The sequence below is a fragment of the Fulmarus glacialis genome, unplaced genomic scaffold (assembly GCF_000690835.1).
Source record: "Fulmarus glacialis isolate BGI_N327 unplaced genomic scaffold, ASM69083v1 scaffold2711, whole genome shotgun sequence".
Lineage (NCBI taxonomy): Eukaryota > Metazoa > Chordata > Aves > Procellariiformes > Procellariidae > Fulmarus > Fulmarus glacialis.
Window position 1 is genome coordinate 1 of NW_009194487.1, and position 25242 is coordinate 25242.

At 35.9% G+C, this 25242-nt stretch overlaps 1 protein-coding gene across 1 annotated transcript; it reads left to right on the forward strand.

The window, feature by feature from the left end:
- Window positions 1-518: 518 nt before the first annotated feature.
- LOC104084054 (catenin alpha-2) lies at window positions 519-21389 on the forward strand (the record flags this gene model as incomplete). The annotated part of the gene is made up of 4 exons (XM_009587764.1): window positions 519-685; window positions 4532-4651; window positions 6761-7027; window positions 21186-21389. Coding segments are annotated over 4 exons (758 nt in total), but the record flags the coding sequence as incomplete, so codon positions are not given.
- Between the last annotated feature and the right edge of the window lie 3853 nt (window positions 21390-25242).

Here is a 25242-nt window from a genome sequence, read left to right on the forward strand (position 1 = left end):
AAAAAAAAAAATCTTTAATGGGAGTGGTAGCTCTTCTAGGTGGAGGAGACCAGAGTAAGCATCTGAGCAATAAGGCAAGGACTGGGGAGCAGCAGTGAAGGAGAAAGATGTAGTTTGACGGCAGAATTGTAGAGAGGTGCAATTGGGATGATACTGTTGGGGTGTTCTGTCCCTACCAGTGCAGGTGAGTTCTGTTTTTCTAGAACACACACTGGTGTTTTTCTTGTGCTGGTTGTGCTTAGCAGTCTGTCGTGGTGTTTTGGTTTCCTTTCTAGTTGTTACAGGTGACTGCTCTAGAAGAAGAACAGTTTAGGAATAAAGAAAAAAAAGGCAGAGAGTATCGAGGCAGTTGCTGCACGTTTTAAAAAAATATTTCTCCTGAGCAATTCAATATTCAGTAACTAAGCCATTAGCTTTTTCCTAACAGCAGTTAGTTTATTTAGTGAGTTGTTTATACTTTCCGGAAAAAAGTATAAGTTTAAAACTCATCTTTAATTACCATTTTGTTTCAATTCTAGGAGAAACAATGAGAATCGCCTCTTCGGAGTTTGCTGACGATCCGTGCTCCTCGGTGAAGCGGGGCACCATGGTGCGGGCTGCTCGTGCCTTGCTTTCTGCTGTCACTCGCTTACTCATCCTGGCTGATATGGCTGACGTCATGAGGCTTCTGTCACATCTGAAAATTGTATGCATTTTTAATGTTCTGTATTCTTTTTGCATGTTTTCTGCGTAGAAAAAGGGGGAACAAATCAGTAATGGATGTCACTGTTCACATTTCTTACTCTATTTCACTGTTTTTTCTTCAAATGCTGAACAAGAAGTACGAGATAACACATTTCTACATTAGTCCTATTAATTTTCTAATTTTGTAGAAATTCATTTTCAGGGACTTAAAGTAAAAATTACCAGTTCTCTTCAATGCCTGGACTAGTACTGCTGTTAAGCAGCTCTCGGAACTGAAAAGATGCATTTACTTAACTCACCTTGCCTGTTATCCGGATGGTTTACTAACTCGGTTACTTGTAAAGTATTGCTATCTTGTGGCAGATATGGGGTACTACAGTTGTTCTACTTTTTTTTTTCTCTGCACGACTTCTGGATGTATTAAAAGATTGAATCTTTAATTTGGAGTGAGACAATTCTACAAGTGCCTAATCAGTCATCAAAGAGGAAAAATAGAATAAAGAGGAATTAAAGATTGCCAGATAGTTTGGTATGGATTTGTATTCCCTTTGGCTGCCACCATTCACGTTTTTATACAGGAGTATTAAAAGACTTCGCAGTTGAAACTGGGAAATGGAATTTTTTTTTTTTCCCTCATTATTGGACTATTTCACTTTTATTGCATAAACAAATAAACAAAAACCTCTGAAACAAAACAAGTTTTTGCAGAAACTCATATACAGAATATTTAAAGCCTGCAGAGTGCACGTGTGAGTTTAGCAGAGGAGATGGAGAGTTACTTCTTTTCAATAACTGTCCAAAAAGTATTTTCTTTTTTTTTAATTTGTCTTTTCAACAGTGTAACTGTACAACAATATTATGTTCTGGAAAAACAATGAGAACCCTTCAACTTACAAAGTGTGCAGATAAGCTGAATAGTTTGAAAACAGTTTTCATAACAAAAAAGGCAGATTTCTCTGCACAGATTCTAGTGAGCTCTGCTCTAATGAACAGAATGCTGCTCTCGTAATTGTCAGCATGTGGCTCTGATTATGTGCAGCGTAAGCATTGTCTCTCTCGAATATGCTTTTAATTTTTCCCTACTATAATACTCCATGCAACTGTAATTCAAATAATCCTTTGCTAGTGAGACTAACACTTTAATATTATAAACAACAGATTTTTCTAAACATTATGATTAAAATTCAGATTCAAGGTCTTTCATAGGCGATTAGAAATATTGTTCTCACATCTGGGATTTCTTCCTTCTGTTACAGCAGTGTACACTGTTACTTAAAACACAAATGTCCAAAACTGTTTTGTAAGTGGGTGTGTTTACTTACACAGTTTGCACCCTAGATTTGCAAGGGCAGTGTATGGCAATGCGGTTTGTAATCTCTGTATTTATCAGATGTTGTTATGAATCTTGTTTCCAAGAAGCCAGACACCTCTGGTTGTTTTTAGCAAAATTCAACTTACAAACCTTAAATTTGATTTATTTCCCCCCCCCCCAGGTTAAAAAGGGTAATTTATCTCTGAGGATTGACAGTGTCAATATTTTTATCTTACCATTTTATAATGCAAACTAATTTTAGATGAATAAAAATTAAATTACTAGGAAAACAAAGTATTTATATTTTACCACATTGATGAAGGGACAGCTCTTGTATTGGCTCAAAGGTGACATTCAAAGATTGGTGTAAGTTAACCATAAAATTAATAAACTAAAATTACTCTTCATGTCAAAGTTATGAAGCCTGATTTATACTGAAATGTACTGTAATCAGTTTTCACTGCAAGCATGTCAAAGGAGGGAGTTACGCTTCAGACTTCGTGGGAAATAGCGCATTTTAATTAGTGTTTTAGAGCGAATATATGCAGATGCTTTCTGGAAGGACACTCAGTCATTTCTTTCAGATTCTCGTTTGCATTACTGAGATTAGTAAAAGTGCTTATTGCAGTGAAGCTTGTGTAACACTCAAAATAGCATATACTAATATAGTATGTGATCATGCACATACAGAATTATGAGTCTATTGTGATCAGTTACATGCTAGTTAATCAGAGGAACATGTCTGTACAGTTGAGTGAAGTCGTGGTTTTTTGAGGATAGAGAACTTGCTCCAACATGAATTTGTAAAAGAAATTGTAATAAAAAAGGAGTTTCTGCTCATGTCCTTTCAAATACTTCTCAGTCTCTTAATTTTGAAATTCCATGGGCTTGAGCCCAGACTGACACAATAGAGTATGATCAACGTCTTTCAAAATCTGATTATCGGAGTGGAATCTGCAACAAATTCTCTAGGAATTTTATTTAATAGGGAGCTGGCAGGACTTATAAAAATGTGTATCAGTTTGTCATGCCTGTGCTCATCATTACAAACATGTTAAAGATGAAAGTTTCAGGTAGTTTAATATAAGTGCTTCTTGATCTGAAAAAAGATGTTCATATTTTGCTGGGAATCCTGCAAGCACAAATTAGTTAATACAATGATGCTTTTGTAATTTTTGTTAATGCTTAAGGCAGGCAGTTCAGCCTTAAAAACTGCTGTTCTTTTTAAGAGTAAAAGAAAAGGTAATTTGGACTGAATAAGGTGTAGCTTGCAACTCTCAGACTTAGTATAAAATTTCCAACATACCAGCTATGGATTTATATGCTTGAATTATACATTTTCCTATAGAAATGTATGGGTTTGCTACTCTACTGCCCTGTAATTTGTAAATCTGCAGTAGGTAGGTAAAAGCTCAAAATAAAAATATCCTCTCTTGCTGGTAGGAAAACACAGTTAGAGCAACACAAATGATAAAAAGGCAGGTTCTGCACATAATTGTGCCTTTCTAAATTCATTAGATGCCAGCTACTGCTGAACTTATGGGTTCCCAGCAGCGTTTGGAGAGTAAGCTGCAAACCTCTGCTCTTGCATAGGAGCATGTCCCTTGCAGAATTAGCTGTTTCTCTTTGAGGGGAAAATTTGTCTGTTGTTGAAAGCTTATGCACATTGTTGTGAATTGAAGCAATAGGATTTAGAAAGAAGGATGAATAGAAGCTTTTCAGTTCTCAATCTTTTTGCTTGGAGGAGAGAAATACAACTTTGAATTTTCATCTAGTCACAGGAAAATTTCCTTTACTTATTGTATGAAAAGAGCATTTTTATCCCTTCAGATATTTTTCCTTGCTGTACATAAGGCAAAGTTTCACAATAGATTTGGTAGATTAACTTGTTGGTATAACTGGGGTTTTATAATTTTGCCTGTTAGCTGCAGGATGACTGAGTAACTGCAGGTATGTTTTCTTTGGTAGATTCTTTTCTCAATTTTAAAGTAACTGAAAAGGGAAAGCTGAGAAAAAAGAAATAATAAATATATTCTGGGTTGAATCTATTGTTTTTTCATTTATTTCACAAAGATACAGTGTTTTGGATATATCAGAGTAAATTTAAATCTTAAATGGTAAGTTTGAGTTTCCTTTTTAAACGTTATTTCTTGTTCAGAATTAATAACTTCCCTTCATTTTCCCATAAAGCCTGTACCACACATAAGAACATATTCATCTATTTTGTTTTAAAACCTGCAGATATTAAACATTTCATCTGATAAGTGTGAGTGGGGAAATTAATACAGTTATGGCCTTTACATGAGTTTTACATGCCACCAAAGTACAGTCAATGGAAAGTAGTGCGGAATGACAATCAGACAGCTTCTCTATTAAGAAACCTAATTAAAGTTATCATAAAGCCACTGTACAGTGATGAACATAAAAGCTAAATAGGGTCCATATAATAGAGAGTATTGGGTAGAATAGTTATAGACTTTGTCAAAGAGCGAATCCAGATTAAAATGCTAACACAGTTGATATATTATGTTCTAGGTAGAGGAAGCACTAGAAGCCGTGAAAAATGCAACAAATGAGCAAGATTTAGCGAACCGCTTTAAAGAATTTGGAAAAGAGATGGTAAAACTGAACTATGTAGCTGCTAGACGACAACAGGTGAGTACATTTTAAAACAGCGGTTGAGAAAGTTAGTCTTGGTTCTGAAGATCTTGTATTTTATGTCCAAGACTGGTTTAAAACATACAATAAGTAATTGCTGTGTCATAGCCTATAATTTAATCACATTGATTTTTTTGAATGTGATGAAGTTTTTAAAAAAATGCAATTTTTTAAAGAGTATTTTCCAAGTGGCTTCAATTAATAGCAGAACAAAGGATGAAAAGGCAAGTGATTCACGAGATTAGGGATAGTTTTCATTTGATGATTATTCCCATTTAATTCTAATTTATGCTGATTTGAGGTCACTGTGACAGCCGGTAAAGCACAAGCTCTTTGGTAGTCTAGTATAATTCAAATTCAGGAAGAACAGAAATCTACTTTTTGTTTAAAACCATAATTTTCAGATACTCAAAAAAACCAAGTACTCAATTCATTCATTACCAAGGCAGGTGGAAAAAAAGACCAGAAATTCACGATAACATTTATTCAATGCTTGCATTTATACAACTTTGCAATGAAGACAACTTTCTCCCGAGCACTGTTCTTTTTAAGAGTTCAGACAATGCTGTCACTGTGGAGTTGTATAAGGTCTCTCCCACTTCGATTGTATTTGAATACCACCAATCATTCGGGGGTGTAGTCTTTGTATAGCACAGCACACCAGATTTAGAAAGCTGGCTTTCCATATATCCTTCTATTTCTTTATTTTCTGTATTACAGTAATCACAATTTACTTCTGTATCACTATTGTATTTCTTATGAAATACAACATTTTCAGAGTTATACTGAAATTAAATAAATTTAAAATGTGAAATCTAGTCACTGTATGAATAGTACTATTTTGTATGTTTAGACACTTCCCTTATGGAAGTATAGCTACAAATACGGGAAAAAGAGAAAAACGTGAAAGCCTATGAAGCTATATGTCTCTTAGATATGAAGAATGGTAGGTATGGAGGTATGAAAAGATAACAGAAAATCTTAGTTATAAACCTTTTAAAATTTTCTTCTTAAGGCACATTTTTATAAAGCCAGTAGGATGTTCCATATAACTGTGGAAAATCTTGACAGCATTAGAACTTACTACTTAGATGTTTGCACATTTTCCTTTCATCTCTTCCATTTTGTAGCCTGATAAAGTTTTTAGGAACTTAATTCTCTCTGAAAGCTGTTGTCTAATGTGTAGTTGAAATTAGTCAATGGGTAGAACCTTTAAATCCAGAGTATCTGGGTTCTTTTTTAACTGTTGCCATAGATTCTGTGTGTGAACGTAAGTAAACCATTCAGCTCTCTAGACTTCTTTGTTCATAGTTTTAAAATAGAAGCAATAATGTTTTATTACTCCTCATGAATATTGTTAGGACTACCTTACCTAATGTTTGAAAGGCTTTCATGGACAGTGTGATATATCCTATAAATAAATAAATTTAAGGATTAAATAACAATAATACAGTGTCATCTTATTCTGGTTAACATATTGTACAGTATCTGATTGATGCTTGATGTCGGGGAAACAAAAGAGAGTATATGTCATTAAAGCAAACACTAAATTATATGAGGAATAGAACAAAATATGAAGGAAAGGCTAAAAATAATGAGGGACGTATTTATTAGGTCTTTAAGAACTAAATACACATTCATCAATGTAATGTTTTTAGGTTTGGATTTTTTTAAAGGTCTACCTTATGATGATTTTATGAAGGACATAGGTATAGTACTTACAAAATTATGGCACTTGCTGCAACAGGATTGTTGCACTCCCATTGCCTTTATGGAATCAGCAGACTGAATCCAGCCAATCAGGAAAAGTAATTTTGAATGTTTTCTATAAATTTTCTGCGCGTCTTTGAATAAGGGAAGCATATAGACGCTTTGATAAGACGATACTGCGAGCAGAATGTAACAGCTGTAGCTACACAGAAGGAATGGACTTTCTTGGGCAGGAGGAAGATTTCTTCCTGTGATTTATGGTAGATTCTGTCATTGATTCCATCTCTGCAAAATCACTGGATGGTATTTATGCAGAGACACGTAAGCTGTATCAACAATACATTCTAACACAAAAACTTTCGCTTACAACTACAAAAATTGTGTGGTTTTGTATAGGAACTGAAAGATCCTCACTGCAGGGACGAAATGGCTGCAGCTCGAGGTGCTCTGAAGAAGAACGCCACTATGTTGTATACTGCATCCCAAGCATTTCTCCGTCACCCTGACGTTGCAGCCACTAGGGCCAACAGAGACTATGTCTTCAAGCAAGTACAAGAAGCAATTGCTGGTATCTCCAATGCTGCCCAGGCCACCTCACCCACTGATGAGAACAAGGGGCACACCGGCATAGGAGAGCTTGCCGCTGCACTAAATGAATTTGATGTAAGTATCAGAAGTGTATGGAAAATGAAGTGTTTCTCCATGAAATCTGCAGTGCTTTTAACTAAGTGGGTCTTGACCGGGACTCAAATTTCCCTTTTCATTCAGGTCCGTTTCCTCAGACTGCAGAGGCAAAGCGCAGACATTGATTTGTGTTATTTTTAATGAGGAATAGTTGTTTGCTGCTAATGGACTAGAATTATAAGGAGTTATTTGTGCTTATATGCAGCGGCTGTGATAGAAAGAAGTCCTCTTTTGCCCTAGTGTCCTTGAAAGATCTAACTACGTAGTTCTAAATAATGCAAAGTCTGCTTAATCTGGCATTTTACTTCTGTGACCAAGATCTGTGATTTGTTGAATGGCAAAATCATATTTGTCTGGCAAGTCAGGAAGTCAAGACAATAAAATAGAGATGGTGATGGAGCTCAGCATCCTGGAAACATTAACATTAAACTTCAATCTGAATTATGTTAATCAAAGATATGGAAAAAGCATTTTTCAGACACAGTTGGTACCAGTCACTTCAGCTGCAGCCTCTAGTCCAGAAGTAGCTACAGCTTTGCTTAAGCAACTTTCCTAACAGCTAATTGTTTAACTGTTAATTTCATTGCCAGTCTGATATTATGATTTTTCCCTATCTGACAGTCGAGGACGGTTCTTTTCTTTGGAAAAAAAAATTAATTGCAGACAGTATCTGAAAATATGTTTTTTTCTGTTTCATTCTGACTTTAGGTAAGGGTTTGTTAAAATTATAATTAGGGAATAGTGTCCTTTTCACTTTGACTAATACATAACGTTGCAATACAAGCATCTGTCGTACACCTGCAAGAGCTACTCAGTCCTACTGTATTTGGGGCTGAAAGTGGAGGTGTGGTGCAGGTGGTTCATCTCATGTCGTGTTGGACTGGGCTTGTCTTCTGCATCTATGGCCTACTGTCATTGGGTCTGCTTCGGAGATGGTAGTAGAAAGAAATATTATAGGATCAGGGGAAGCTCCAGAATTGAGTAAGATATTGAAAAAAGGCAGAGAATGAATAATAGCAAAAGGGAAATGGGGTTAGAAGTGGAAACATGACAGCAGAAAATGTGTGGATAGGTGTAGGAAGAGACAAGCAAAGAGGGTAAAACCAGTCAGAACTACTGCAGGACCCAGAGGTTGACTCCAGTTCCATCATGCTTTTCAAGTAAATGAAACAGTACTGCCTGCATCGGCTGTACTGATTTTTTTTTTAATATCTGTATTTCTAGATCTTTAGTTTTTCCTGTAAAATTATTGTGGGTCAAGATTTAAGGAATTCTGTGTGGTTTTCAGGGCCTTCTCAGCTCATAGGTCCCTTATTGGTAAGATCCTGAGAATAATATCCCTGTTTGGTCTGATTGTACTCTGGCTTTGTGTGGGACTTTGTATGTTACGGACAGCAGAGGTTTGACAAACAGTGACAGAAAACATGTGACAAACTGATCATACTGCTGCTCTCTGGAAACGGCTGCTGTTCAATGCAAAGAGAGACGTCGTGCTTAGTGAACATAAATTTAGTGAAGACTATGCAAGACATCTGATGTTGTCCCCTGTCTCTTTGTGAGAATACTTGTTCATCATTTTTTTCCTCAGGTAAAGTCTTTTGCACTTCACATGATGTTGCAGGCATCATGAACGCGTATGTGAGATGTATAGCCATAGTATTGTGTTCTGTTCACAATTACTTGCGGAAAAACAGAAATTGAGAAATTTCTCTAATTTTAAGAGATTAAATGAAAATTTTCTTCTCTGACTTACTGAGGATATAAAGATTGAAACTATTGTTTTATCTGCTTTCTAACTATATTTCTGTTTTGCCTCACTGCTTAGCTGTTGAATGAGATTTGTTCACCCGTAATTTTGCAACAGAGCCCACATTCCCTAAACTCCAGGGAAAGTCGAAATTTATAGCTGCGATGGTGGGTTGATGGTGAATTTACCCTTACGTTTTACAAGCAAGAAAGCAAGAAAAATTAACAGACTAGTGAAACTATGTCATGGGTAAAAAGATGGTGGAGAAAAAAGTTTGATTTTTATGCTGGCAATGTATTACTTCAGCAAGGGAAAGAAAGTTTATGTTTTCTAGTGAAAATAATTGTACAGTGTATTTATTTTACAGTATCAGTCATGTTGATTGAGATCAATTTGTATTTGGTATGAAGTGCATACTAAACGTTGTATTATATGACAAGATAATTCTCCTGTATTAAAAATAAGTTTACAGGTTTTTCCATAATATTTAACACTTCTCAGACTTCATTACTTCCAATTTCAGAATCAGCGTTCTGTGCCTTAATGCTTCAAATAACTGCAGTAAATCATCTGAATACTTTATCAATCAAAATATCATCACATGTAATATAAATAACTATTCTACTTATTTTAAGCACTTCAGCTATTGTGTTTAAATAGGTCTCATGTTAATTGTCATACTCTACACAATGGTGACTCGTGGTATAAAGTCATCTGTGAGTTATTAGCAGCAAAGTTTTGGAAAGAGTTATCATGTATTGCTTCTGAGAGATAAGTTATGTAGAAATGAAGAGAGTTCACAAATCTGTTTCTTATCAGATTTTGTACTTTAAAGTACTGTTTGAAGTTGATTGATTACAGAAGTACGTGTTTAATGCCTCATTTTTTGTCCTATAATGTAAATGTCCCTGCTTTAATTTTAGATCATTTAAATCCAGATATTCCTGGATTTATTAGTAAAGTAATCTATTAGTAAAATTTGGTGTATTTCTGGGTTCTTACAGCAACTAAGGATGCATCTTTTACTCTTCTCATGAAATTTGCCCAAATTTATGCAAGTTATATAGAGAGGTTTGTTAAGAACTTATTGTGAATTCTGAAAATATTCTGTTTGCGCTGAGGAAATAGTAGTTTTGTTCTGGTAAGTCTGCATAGGTCTCAACCTTTCTGATTATCAAGAGACTGCTGTGTTGTCCCATGTTGAGTGTTATGGGATTGATTCATCTGGTATCGTCCGTGCTCTCCCCATAGCCATCATGATGTGTGCTGGAGACAGGACCTACCCGTCAAACCGGAGTGCAGTGGGGAGGTAGATAAAAAATAAAATTGCTAAGTGCGAAGAAATGAAGTGAGAAAGACCAGGAAATCTGTGCTAGATTTCTGAAGTGAAGTGAAGCTAGATGGCATCTACATTCCCATGTGGGGTTGGCAACTAGATAAATAGGTGCAGAGTGATGGGTGTAAACCACTGCAAGGGCTGGAGACAGATAGGAGGGTGACACGTTCTGCATGACGGAATGGAGGGATCTCCGATTAGCAGGAGAGTGCCTCCGCTCAGAATACGGATTGAGATGGTGACTTCCTAGTTTCTAGAAATGTAGCTGTGTCAGTGGGATGTGCTGACAAAACTTTAGAAGTGCTAACCACTGCGGAAATTCAAATTCTAGGGGTTTCAAACTAGGCACCCTAAAATACTTAACATTTTAAACAATTCTAAATATTTTGGTTTAGATTTGAATATGAAAAATGAGGTAATCATTCTGCTACAGAACTGCAAGGGTAGGTGTAATAGTTTTGTAAATATAAAAATGTTTACTATGCATGCAGCATAGACCCATAAAAAGGAGCATTTCTGTGTTTGGAGCAAGGCTTGGATTGTCTACAATAAATTATGAATCAAGGATAAAATAAATGAATAAAGCCTGTGACTTAGAAAGGGGGGAGAAGAGATATCTAAAGGAAAAAAGGACCAAAAAAACTGCTTTCCATTGATGCTAAAAGCAATTATATCTCATCTTTTGTGTTGCTCCAGAATGAAAATGCCAGAACTGATGAGTCTGCTTAGTTGACTCTCTCCTTGAGTTTTGTGTTTGTGTGTGTGTATATAATAAATTGGCAAGTTCTGTATCTATCAACGGAATAAAATGACACTGTATTTGTTAAAATGTATATATAGTCCTTGCTTTTTAATACATGTTAATCCAGACACACCCTATACTTGATGTTATTTTAATACTCCAATGATTTATTGTTTCTCTGTGTGTGCACACATCCATTTGTCTTTAAAGTTGCTTACCAGCAATATTGATCCATGTTACGTCTTGAACTGCTGTGCCTGTGTGTCTCCTCTTTACTCTCCGATTTCAAAATCTCATTGAGTCTTGAATGAATATGAAAATAATTTGGTTTATAAAGGAATTGATCTGGTTGAGAACTGAAAGAGATGGTTAAAATTATTTGTGGTACATGAGGTATTACTATATTTGGGATAGGTCTTGAGGTACTGAAAATGTACCATTTTTTGTTATGAGCAGGATTTAAACAGGTAGACAAACTCAGTCTTCAATAAATTTTTGAACAATGCAAGTCTACCATTTGGGAGATGACTATGTGTGATGAGAAACAAAGTGTCTGATGACACTGGTCACGGTCCTCCAGGTGTAAAATGAAGTTCATACTTAATAAATGGACTGTCATAACATATTTCTCAAAGACATTAATAATCCTTTGGGAATATTTTGCAGGGCTAGTGAATGCAGTGCTCCTTAAATGGAATGAAAGATCTAATAAGCATGTAATGAAAAAAAAAAAAATTGCATAGAAACTGAAAAGACAAAATACTTGGGTACAATAGCAAAGGACGCTTTTTTGGTAATAAAATTAAGAGCAGTCAAAGTGTGACATAAAGGTAGCAGAAAAAAAGAGATGCTGTATTGTTAAGTGACTACCTTTAAAATGTTGTTGCTTTTTAGACAAATAACTGTACTAGATGTTCAGCCTGGGAATGGATTTCGCAGAATATTTATGGAATCTCAATTTACTTGTAAATATGTTCTTCAGAGAAGTGATTTGTGATGCTGGAGATAAAAGGACAAAATGTGAGCTTCAGAATAAGGATTGAAACGTGTTTTGTTTCAGTACTGAAATCGTAAGAAACAATTGCAAAAATATTACTGCACATCCCACATAGCAATTTGAAACTTGACTTGTTGAGCTCTAGTGTCTAGGGAAGCACAGCCAAATGGCTACTTCTCTATAGCAGCAGTTATATATCAAATTTAAATAGGAACACCTATGTTAGCGTGCACTGGAGAAAGTGTGCTGCAAATTCAGATAACCTCATATATGACTTTGAATGAAATACAGTTTTTTTTCCCTTGTGCAGCTGAAGTAGCTTTTAAGCTGGAATGGTGTTGAGTCCATCATTTCACCTGTGAAGGCAGTGGGCTGCATCCTGATGCTTCAAAAGCTCCTACTCAGTAGTGAGATCCTTTGGCACTTTCTGCACTCCTTGGATCTCCCGAGTGGGGAAAAATCACAGACTGGTCATCCCTCGCATGTTAAGAAAGTAGTGAACAACAGTGCAATGTTGTATTTCACAGTACACCAGAAACTTTACCTGTTTGCAAAAAAACATGTTTTGAGGATGCGGAACTGACATTTTAAGAGAGGAATGAGCAGAGCAGATTTTCAGGGTCCTGATGACGGTAAGGGGCTGAACAAGCTTTTTATTCCAAGTCATTGCTGCACTTTCCTGCCCACTACAACCCCTTCTTTTGCTACTTTTGGGTTTTTTTCCCCCGGAATTTTCCATGCAGAATGGGAGTAGTTTAGCAGCAAGAAACTCAAATTGTTTTAATCACCTGTTTTCAGAAGTTATTCTACTTTTAATCTTAGTAGTTGGCTTTATGACATATTATGGTTAACGTTTTATCTGTGCTTGTGTACGTATGGGAATGTATATACATTATTGTGGAAATGTCAGCTCCAGTGTGAGGGGCAGCACTAGAAATGACAGGATTTTGATATCAAATGCATAGCAGAAATGACCTCTGTAAAGGGAAGCACCCTTCCTTAAACCAGTTAGGAACATGTTACCGTCATTCACCTTTAGCAATGAGAATGGTGCTGCTGGTCTGTATTTTCTGTATAAGAGCACCATCTAGTGGGTTTCTTGATTTTTTTTCCCCCCCGCCCCCCTCTGAAATGCTCCTGTGTAGTAAATTAGTATTGTAAAAAGATTTAGCAATCAAAAATACTGTTTGTAAGTTTAATCATACCACATTGCTACCACTTCTTTTTGTGGCAGAAAAAGTAGTATGCCAACACGCCAGGTGCTTTGTGTGTTTTCCTGGCAAATACATTTAACCTGTTTGTAGTAGGACAGTAACCAGTTTATTTGCAAAGGAGTTTTTGTAGTGAACCCTCATCCAAACAAATTTGTTAAGAGATAATAGAAACACACAAAGGAAACACACTTTTAAGAAAACCTAATCGGCATTTCTATAGAGAAATATGTTCTGTAGCAAGACAATTATTCCATGATTATTCAATTTATTACAGGTTCCTTATTTCATTGTTAATAATAAGTACAAATATCTGAATTGTAAAATTAAAAATATATTAAAATTTTGTCAGGTTACATGATTAAAATAACACTAAGTGAAATTTTCCAATTAGACTACACTTGGTACTATTTTGAGTATGTTTATTTAGCACCTCTGAGATCTTATATGACTCAAGTATGTGATAAGTGAACACCACTAATATTTCAGGGAAACAATATCTCCATTTACATTTAGAGAACGGAGTCAGGAAAGGACTGCTGGGGCTGTGGGGCTGGGGCTGGTGCTACTCCGTCTGCTCTTGCGTGTGCGCTTCTACCTGAGTGTGATATTCATCACACTACTCTGAATTTAGTCATCCCACTGTCCCAGAAGGAAAAATATTCACTTATTTCTCTGAATTAGTTCTCCGTTCTTTTAACACATCAGGCTGGCTCATCGAAAGCTGGAGTGCTGGAGCGGTGCGAGCAGGAGTGGATTTTGGGGAGCTGGAGGAGGCAGAGGAAGGGGGACCCTCCTCCTCCCTGGGGCATTGCACTGTCACACTCTTCATATTTCTTCAAATTACACCTGTACGATATGTCTGTGAAACGCAGCACGGTGACAGGTAGAAACATTTGATTTATCACTAAACAGGAACTAAACAGCCTTGTTAACACTTTGGGGGACACTGACATATGTGCATAAACCAAGCCTGCGAGCGCACTGCATTTGTTTTCGCGGTAGTGCAGGCACGTCTGACAAAGAAATACATTGAACACTCTTGTTTAGACAGTCTTGTCTCCCAAGTTGTTCTGGAAAACTGGGTCCCTCAGTATATTACGTGCTGCTTTTTACACAAAGGCAGTTTCTCATACTGTCTTGTGGTTGTAACATGGTTTATCTAAGGTATCTATCAATTTGATTTTTTAATGGCGATTGTCACTGTGGTTTTGGTTCCTTCTTCTGACATATTGTTCACTTTGCAGTGGCGTTTTGCCTTAAAAATTGTATTTTCGTTGTGCTAAATCACTGAGAAGCATGTTAGGAAATGGTCTCTGCCCTGAAGGTTTTGCATGCTAAATAGTTGAATTAATAAAGTGTAAAAAGAGAAAAAGAGGAAGGAAGGTATCATGTATCCAGAGTCACACAACAGATTCATAGAATCATAGAATACCAGGTTGGAAGGGACCTCGGGGATCATCTGGTCCAGCCTTTTAATACAAGATTAATACAAGAGTCAATAAAGGAATCGCAAAGCCCTAAATTCTAATTAAGTGTCTCTTCTACTGTACCGTGCTGCTTACTGTGGTACATAATACATCACTTGAGTTTACTGGGATTTTCTTAGATGTAAATTTTTGTAAAACTGTGTTATGCACAAGTTTCTTACTTGAAAGATATTTCTGTTCTATTTAGGATAATTTTTCCACCTGCAGAGCTCCAGCTGGGCAGCGATATGATTGCAGCTGCTGCTTTATGAGTTGTGTGCTACTACGTTGTCTTGTATGAGTATTTTTCAAACTTTACATTTGGTGGGTTTTTTTCCTTATAGCGTCTCATATTAGATTCACAACTGTATTATTATGCCCTCAAAGATGCCTTTCCTGTCTTTGAGAATATCAGTCTGAAAAATCAATTCAACTTTCCTTCCTTCCACAGCCCTGTAGAAGAGCATGAAGTGTTTGTTGGGTTTTTTGTGTGGTTTCTTTTTTTTTCCTAATCGGTGCTTTTAAAATGTTCCTGTTCTTAAATAAGAAGGTTGTTTCCTATTAGAACAGAACAAGCTGATATTGGACTTCTTTTATGTGATTTGATAGTTTCTTTTAAAAATCACTTTTACTCAATTGCGAGAGGAAATAACTTTTGTTTAACTGGGGGTTTTGTGTGTTTTAAAGAACAGAGTACACTAAATTGTTTAAAGGGCCCAGTAAAGGCCATCATTCCTTTTGCCATCATTTTACACAATAGAAAAATTAAAGAAGAACAAGGAAATATTGAATTCCTTCTTGTTCTCTCAGTCAGTGGTTGAATGGGAAGTAATTGAGTGGGGAATTCTAGAAAGAAGTACCTGTGTGAAGGTAAGAATCTGACCTTCCCTGTTACACATATACACACAACTGTATAAACAGGAAAACGGTGTAGACCTGTTTGTTGATGTGTTTTGTTGTTTGTTTTTTTTCCTCCAAAAAATGTTATCTAAGCGTTTTCCTCTCTGAATTTTCATTGCGAGTTATAGCTGAGCTATAATTTAAGAATCTCTTTGTTACCAGCTCTAAGGTGCTGTGGTTTCATGAATGCTATTTAGAACTTTGAAGAAATTACGCTTTCCGTGTGCTTTTTTTCAAGCTTGCCAAAATGCTGAGCGCTATCAAACTTTATGAGTCTATCCATTGATTTAGGAGTGAATTTGGATACATTTTATGTTGGCTGATTTTCAGCTTTTTCAGAATTGGAACTTCCTCCCTTCAGCCTCCCAAATCATTAACGTTACATATGTGTTTAAAAAGCTGTGGTTCTGAAGAAGCTGCTGAAATTTCCTTAAGACTTTCTACTTACGGAAACCAGTCGATGAGCAGATTTTTCATGAGCAATAAGGCGATGCGCATAATAAATAAGTTTTTGCAAGAGCACATGCTTAATTTGGAAAACGCAGACAATGATACAGTAATCATAGTTCTTTTGGAGTTGTAAAATTGTTTTAAAAGAGTAATTTAGTTTAGTGTTTTCGTTTTGTTTTACTTTATATTTCTAACTAAAACTGGTTTTGTTGGTATTGTTGAAAAAGATATTCTAATCCAGATAAATTTCGCCAAGTTTTAATGATTTTGTGCTCTCTGATAATACAATGCATTTATGTAGGGTATGTAGTTATTTTCAGTACTTTTAGTTGAGGTATGAATAATTTGTCTGATATTTTAAATTTCAGAAGTGGTGCCCTGTCGTTTGTTAGTGTTTGTGATAGCTTATTCTTGTTAGAGCAAGGTCAAGATGGCTTATAGCACTAATTAATATGAAGAGGTCTGTTTTCTGAAAGTTTTTATTCTTTAGGAAAACATTGCAACCACTCTATAAACACACCTTTATATAATTTAAATAAAATGGAGAGTACTAGAGAAAATAGTTAACTATAATATGCTTAAAGAAGATATTATCACAAGTTTAACAGTTTTCAGATAATTCTCCAATTACATTTAAATGAATTTTCTTGGACTTTGTTTCAGCAACTTGAAGCCAAAAATTATGTACGTTCATAGCTAAGATACAGTTTACACTAATCTGTCTACAGTTGTAAAGAGTCTTGAAACACTTTATTATAAGGCCTGAATTATGGTATAAGTCATTGATTTATGGCTCTAATATTAGTTAACTAATTAGAAATGTAAAATGTTCCAATTCATTTACATTCATCGTTCATTAACTAGCTATCAAGAAGTGATGGGAACTTGAGACTTTTGAAGGAATTTATTTAGCCAGATTTCCTGGCAACTATTTTTTTCTTCCTTCCAAGAAGACATCGCTTCCTTTTTAACATAATGTTAATATATGCGTAAGAACTTTGTATGTGTCAATAACGTAGTCTGAAGTTACATTTAGATACCAAGCTTTCTTTGAAAAGGAGTAAAACCTTTCATAAGCAAAAAATAGTGTCTCTTTGGCAACTGAATGTCAAGAGCTGTCATGTAGCAGGTTCTCATCCCCGTTCTCTTTCTCCCAAAGCTCAAAAACCTGTTGTCCTTGTGAGATATTTGAGAAACGTTTAAAGTTTAAAATAAACATCTAAAATATCATTTATTTATAACCACTTGTCAGAAAGTAACTACATCATTATTTATTATATTTTAAACAAAGCGCAGTTGTTCTGTTTCTTTCCTTAGAATCTCTAAAGTTTTCTTTCCCAGCAGTGTTTCTTGTTATAAAAGTGAATTAAGACAGGCCCAAAAATTAGTCCTGCTCGTTTTGTGTGACATGAGGGTTAAGAAAGCAGTAGGGCAAGAAAAGCATTTAATGCTCCTGGTGGACAGCAAGCTCAACCTGAGTCAGCAGTGCAGCCTGACAGCCAGGCAGATCAGCCACCTGCGAGGCTGCACTAGTAAGACCGTAGGCAGTGAGGCAAAGGAGAGTGATTTTTTGCCCCTATATTTGGCACGTATGAAACTGCATCAGGCCTTCCAGATCCAGTTTGGGGCTTCCCAGGGCAAGGAAGACTTTAACGTACTTGAGCGGATCCAGCAGAGTCCGCAAGATGATGAGGGGGCTGCAGGACATGACATGACAAATCGGGAGGGGCTGGCAGAGCTGGGAATTTTTCGGACTGCAGAATAAGGGGCTTTGAGGAGGGATCTTGTTGGTGTCTTCAACTGCCTAGTAGGGTGGTGTAGAGAAAATGGAGCTAGAGTCCGCTTTGAGGTTCATGGTATTGGGATGAGAGGCAACTGGCACAAGCTGATTGAAGGAAAATTCTGTTTGGATATTGGAGAGAAAAACAAAAAAAAACCCAACCCACAACACACCATGAAAGTGATAAAACACTGAAACAGGGGGCAGAGAGATTTGGAAAATCTCCAGGGATGGAGATCTCATCTTGACTGGATGAAGCCTTGAGCAACCTGGTCTGATGTCAAAGTTGACTCTGTTTTAAGGGGGTGTTTAAAGCAGATAAGCTCAAGAAGTCCATTCCAACCAACATTATTGTGTGATTCTGAATTGTCATTAACAGAACATCCCAAACAAATATTTAACTGACTTCTTAAGCCTAGAAATTAATTATAAAAAAAAAGTTTTGTGGGATATGAATGAAAAATTACTGAGTGCAACTCAGTGGCTTTTATTCTTCGTAAGCTAAGGTTTGATGGTCATAAAGATCTCTTCTTATATAGAAAAAAAACCACAAATACATTCCTTCTCTGTGTTTTACAGTGAGGAAAGCTGGCTTGGATTAATTATACACCCTCAATGATACACACTTTACTATTTAAAATGTAAATGGTATTTGCATGTAGCCTGTACGGAATTTCCTAGATTTATTCATGGAGTATGACGTAACTGCTTGTGAAAATAGTGAGTTGGGTTTCAGTGATCAGAGATATTGGAGATATTTGATCTGCAGATTGTTCGTCCTCAAGGCTCGAAAAGGATGGAAATATTCCAGGAATACGTTCTTCCTAGGTCCTTGGGTCTCATAGAAGACTGAGTGCAGGGTCTTCAAAAACCTCTGAGAAGAAAAATGTGATTCATGACTCACTGAGAGGTATAAGATCTGCTGTTTGAAATTTGTTGTGTAGGTAGAGAACCTGACTCCTATGTCTATAAAGAGGAGGCATTTCTGGAAGGACTGGTTATGTTGCTATAACTGAAACATGAAAATTGCATTAGTGCTGTATGAATGTTGCTTTGATTGGGTTTGGATTGAGAAAGAAGTTTGCTACAAGTAGAATCTATGTTGGCTATTGGAAATCATCTAGTCTCTAGTAGAGAGTACTTCCTGTCTTTGTTAATCACCATTTTTATCATCATTTGAAAAGAAAATAACACCACATGACTATTAACATGACCACTTTATGGTAATTTAAAAACACAACCAGATTTGAATAAGGAAACACTGAAAATAATCTGAAACATGAAGCTATTTTTTTTTAATAATTTTTTCTTACTAATGGCATAAATTGCTAAGATAGTTCATTTGATGCAATTTCAGTCTTGCTACTACTAAATTAAATATGCTGTTGTGAAGATGAACTTATATAGCTGATTTCTGAAAATCCCAAGTATTATCATTTAACTAAAAAGCACAGCTACATAAATATGCATAGGCCTAACTCTTAGAGAAGTCATTTCTAATTTAGATGCTTGTAAAACTGCTCTGCTTACTGCTGTGAAACATAGACCCCAGAAGATACATGTGAGACATTATTTCACATTCTGGGTAATGCTGCGTTTATTTCTGCTAAGTCAGCAGTTCCTGGAGCTGGAACAATATGCTATCTGGTTAAAATTCTTCTATTTGTCCTTTTTATTAAATAATGAACCTTCATAAATTTTCTGAGATCCTTATGTTTGTTACTATTCAACTGCTACGCAGTCAGTTAAGTTATAGATTTCTCAGCGCTTGATCCTCTTTCTCTGTATAGTAATGAGAATTACGGTTTTTGTGCGTAGAGTTAATTCGAAGTTTTATTGAGAAATAAGCAGATCTTTTGTAAAAGCCTTGTCCTACTGAATTAAAGAAAACATATTCACTTAGAATCAGAATTTACCCTAAAATAAGTTCATTTGAGCATGTTCTGATTCGTAATAAACAGATTCAGTTTTCGTCATTAAAGGCAGATGTTGGTTATGTATCATGTCCCTAAATCCTGATTTACATTTTAATACACTGTGTTATATTTTTTTCAAATTAACTGTATCATTTGCCTTGTGCTTGTCGATTGCTCTTGGATATTAAAGGAAATAGACTAATCATAAAGTTATCAAAAGACTGAAAATTAAAATGGTTTATTAGCAAAAATCCTATGTGCTTTAAAATAGGTGTGATTATTAGAAAAACAGAATACTTTTAACTTTTTCATTCCTATTTCATGATTTATTTTCTTTTAAAGTTCAAATAAGAAGTGCACAGCTTACAGAGCATTTTTAGACAATGTGCAATTATGAACCTTCTTTGCATGACTGCGGCAAAAGGTTACTGAATTACACGGTGTTGTTAATGTTCCTGTTAAGTGGGAGCAGGCGATTATTGCTTTTGTATTTGTTACCTTGAACTACAAAAGGAGAAAAGCAAGTCAGAATATAATCTAGCAGTGACTCAAAACTCATAATATTACATAAGGTTGTACACTGATAGGGGTAGAATGTATGTGTTTTAGCCCTTTTTGATATTTGGTAATAAGTTTGATATATAAAGTACACAAGTGTTTAGCAGTGATCATAATTTAAGAATTAAAATGTGTTTAATAGAAAACAGTCTTTGAAAATCAAATTTTTTTCTAGTGGAATAAAGATATTTTGCTAACCAGTAGGCTATTTGACAAATTAAAGACATTTTTAGACTGTCTTCTTCTAGTGCTCTGTTTTTAGTTAAGTAATCCAGCACTTTTTCCTGATTTAAAAACAAACAAAAAAAAGCTTGCAAAAGCCTTTAGCAAAAGGCTTTTAAGAGATGCGCTACAGAATGGGAATCAGAAATATTGCATATTTTTGTCTAAGTGTGATTATGTAATAATGGTTTTCTTGCAGTGTTAATGAATCTTTCCTCAATTTTTTTTCATTTAATACTGAGGGAATCTAGTAGCATTTCAGCAGTGTAGTCTACTAATAAAAATAATGAGAATGACAGAATTAGTTAACAGAGAATATTCCGCTTTCTCTTCAGTCATAAATAACTTGCAACTTTCATATGAATTTCCTGAATATCCAAGAAATTTTCAGAAGATTCAGGAAAGAATAATATTAGTTTACTTCAAGATGAAATGTGTACATATTATATATAGAGGTAAAGAGAGACATACACATATTGCACGCTTACTACAGTAGTTTGTGTTGATTTGTTTTATACTATGTGCTTCCCAAATACATATTTGAAGCAGTTGTGCTGCTTTTGGCAGTAGTGTTTTATAACTATAAGTTGTGAATTCTTTTTAGATATAATTATTTTTTATTTTATTTATATATTGGGATTTCAGGGCTACCAGATTTTTCTGTAATTTTGATTTTTCAGGAATTTGGCAGATAATTTATTGATACAAAGACTAAGAACACTGTGAAGCCGATGAAATAAGAGACATTTAAGACGTCCTGAAGACCCATGCACGCTCCTAATTTTCCCACTCGTATTTTGTTTTTTCAGAACAAAATCATTTTAGACCCAATGACTTTCAGTGAGGCCCGCTTCAGACCATCTCTTGAAGAAAGGCTGGAGAGTATCATCAGCGGAGCAGCGCTGATGGCAGACTCTTCGTGCACGCGAGACGACCGCCGGGAACGAATCGTAGCCGAGTGCAATGCCGTGCGGCAGGCCCTGCAGGACCTGCTCAGCGAGTATATGAATAACGTAAGTTCTACGCTCTTACTGCTGGCTTCTTTTTCGGTAGATGATTAAACCTCGCTGAGGCTAATGCTATGACTTCAATAAGTAACAAAAACAATAACGCGTCTTTATACCAGGAGTAAAGCTAATGCTATTTGAATTATTTAACTTTTTAATGTATTGCAAACCTTTGACAGAAGTTTGGTACAATTAGAAGTTCACAAGAATGTTTTTGAACCTGCGAAGGAACTCCGTGCTCCCTGTAGCTTTAGCATTAAAGTTTCTTCTTATGTAATAAATAGCCAACAAGTATTCCTTTTGAGGTAAAATACTTTTTAAATGAAAACTAAGGGCAAGCAACATAAGTGGGAAATGGCCTTAGAATTATTTTCTTAATGCAAGTGAATACAGTTAATTTTCAACGTGATTTCCACTGTGCGATGGACATTATTGTGTTTATTAGGATGTTACCTATAGATACTCATGTGAGGTTGTCTGTTTGCTGTGTGGGTTAAACTATTGAAGGACTTCCCTTGTTGTTGGAGCTGTTAAATATTCAGTTGCTGTGAAAGTGGTGAGTTCAGTACTATTACTGTTCACGCAAAGAAACATATCTGCAGTATCTTAAATACAGCTATCTGCATAGGGTTTCAAGAGGTGTTAAATTGTTCAACATGGTGTTAACCTGTAGTGCATAACCTTTGTTCTGTGTAACTTATCCCAGAAAATTCTTTCTGCCTAACATTGTGTAAAACTCGTAAGTACTACCACTGTGTCCTTTGGAGGATGTGTGAAAAAGTCGTAAGCAAAATCAACAACCTTTTTCAAAATGGAAACGTTTGCAAACAGATATCAAACTGAGCATCCTATACTTTGCTGTTTCTTGTCTGTCATTGCTACCAGAGTCTTAGGTGGCAGATTTTGATCTTATTTTGCTAGAATCATCAAAATAACGTTGAAGAGACTCTTCAAGGATGAACCTTTAACACTGTTATTTTCATTGGTACTGTTACAGTTAGTTGGTGGAGTGATACAATGCAGTATCAGCAGCACAAACTTCAGTCCTTTAGTCATTTTATTGTACAGCTCAAAATTAACTATGACATTTTTTAAGGTATTATTCCATAGAATAGAGTCAGCTGAAGGAATAGCTGTTTCTGATGGTGCAGAATTTAAAAGCCTGTATTATTTGCTTTTTGGCTTTTATGAAGTGATAGTTGAAAGGTTCTGTGAATGAAAGCAAAGTCCATGCTGTTGTGTTACGGGTTAAAAATTATAAAGAGAGCATTAAATAACTGCTGATGAGACTGTGGTGGAAGAGGACTTGCTGGATTGCTTCCTACAGAATTTTGCTTTGTAGCACTATTACTGTTAGGTGAAACTGTTAAAGGTCTTTCAAAAAAACTTTGAGAACTGATGTATTGTGGCTTCCTATTTTATCGTGGTGCCTCTTTTTAAGTACACAGGTTTTTGGTAACAATGCGATTTGCCCTTGGACCAGAAACATTCTTATTTTATTTCTGACCACATTTACAGAGGAAGGAGAGTTTTCAATGACTGTAGGCATTTATGACCACGCTGAAGGTGGCTAATATAGTTTCATCATGTTTACTTAAACACATAATGGTGTGAGCATCTGCTTGTATGGTTACCGTGGTATGTTTTTTGAATTTGTCGTCCTCCTTTTTTCTTTTTGCTTTTTTTTTCAGTTCTAATTAGTCTGAGCTGCACAATTCCTATATTTTTTTTTATTTTCCTGCTTTATATTGGAATGTAATCAATTTAAGCAATTTTTTACAGCTATTGAGTAAACATTGTAAGAACTGAAAGTATACTTAAGTTACATAAAGTGAAGTACTTCTAATTTAAACACATCTGGGATGATAGATTTTGAGAATGATATTGCATTAAACATTGTCTTCCAAGCTGATCTTAGCAGGTAGAAGGGATGGGATTCCATTTGCAGATGAATATACCTAAATTTAGGTTCCTGTACGTAGTTACAAACAGGAAAACTAGGGGCCTCGATTCAGTTGTTTAAAGATAGATACCTAGTGCCTTTTTAAACTACAGGTTCAAATGGTCCAGTGCTCATTAGAACAGAGGCTCCTCAATCTGCCACTCAGAGGCATCTGGATCTACCATGGGTCTTGTGTCGTACCTGCCAGCCCCACTTCCATGACACGTATGCTCTAGCGAAGAACAAATGGCCAGACTCCTACCTTTTTCAAATCCTTAGAGCCTCAGTTGCTTAAGCTCCTGTTATAATTGATGGAGATCAGATGAATACTGGAGATCAGATCAATACTGCCAAGGGAACCTTAAAAGCCATTCAGATGACTAAGTATTATAATCTAATATGGGATAAGCTAAATAACTCTAGAATCCTCTGTCTATATTAACTAAATCCCTATGAACTAGGATAGAAGATTAGATACCTAGCTTGTAGGCAGCTTCTAGTTACGCATCTATCTAGAGTCTGAATTTCACCCATTTGTCTACCCTGGCAGAATTTGCTTTAGTAACGCTTTTGCTTGAAACCTGGGGATGGATTTTTTGGGGGTTCACAATAATGCTAAGCATGTTCATTATGACAAAAAATTGCACTTGGCAAGTTTTTTAAAAGCTTGAATGAGTTTCAAAAGGGTAAAACTGAAAGTCATACACCAAACTGCATAACGTGACACAGTTATAAGTCTGATCAAGAGGTGTCTAGACTGTCAGAGCATGTTAGCTTTAAGATGATTTGGCAAAGATGGACATCTTTAACATCTTCTGCCCACATAACCTTAAGCCATTGCAATCCTGCTCTCGCTGTAAAGCCTGTGAAATTTAGTAAGACGTTGATTCTTTGGGTTTTTTGCTGTTTGATGATACCTGTAAAATGACTTATCATTTTTGGCTGATTATTGTTGATTAAATGTGCATACTGCTTTTGGTGCTTGCCATGAGATTCAGAGAACATAGAAAAAATTAAATTGCAGGGTATTGGCAATACAGTGCTGTACAGTCAATGTTAGTTCAACCCTTCTCCAGCTTAAAATTGTTTCTTTCAAGTTATCTACTTCTATGATTTGGGTTCAGAGGGGTGTTTCTTTTTGTATACAAGAACATTTCTATTTTTCGGTTGCTAAGTAGAGTCCATATTCCCTTTTACCTGTTGGATATTTACACTGCAGAATCTCATTATAAATTGGTTGTGGTTTATGTTCTGTCTTATATTAAATTTTCATAGAAGCTAAGTAAGATATCAAGTGCAAAAGAACATACTCAGTATGGAGACTTCGTTCTTGAAGCTTCACTGATATTTTGCTTTTTACCACTGGATGGTATTGCAGGCATGAATCAGAAACTGGAGGGTTTACAGGCAGCTGTATGAAATACAAGGTTGGCTATGTGATGCTGCATACTTTCTAGAATTTCAAGTGATGAATGCTGAAGGCAATGCAAGGAGAAAAAAGGGTTTTCCCAGGTTTTGTGTGCAAGAAAAGGAAATAGCTTCCAACTGAACAGTGTAGGAACTTCTGCCTTTTAAGTAGTATAAGAGGTATAAGAAAACCTCCTCCACCTGCAGAACACCCCCCTGTGCCCACCTCTTTCTTAGAAAGTTCCCTGTAGAGAGGCACGTGTCGTCTTTTCTGTGCTCCTGCAGGGCTTTTTAATTACATCCATCACATCTCCCGGTATATTCCCTCAACCGAGATGTATTTTGTCACTAGTTGCTTTACCAGACTTTAGTGGATCAATATGCTCTGCTACATGGGAAGGGAAAATTTAACACACATAACAATGTCGTTTTCCCTGTTTGTCTACCCAGTTTTTATGGATCCATCGCAAACTAACAAGTAGATAATGATGTTCTTTCAATTAGTTATCC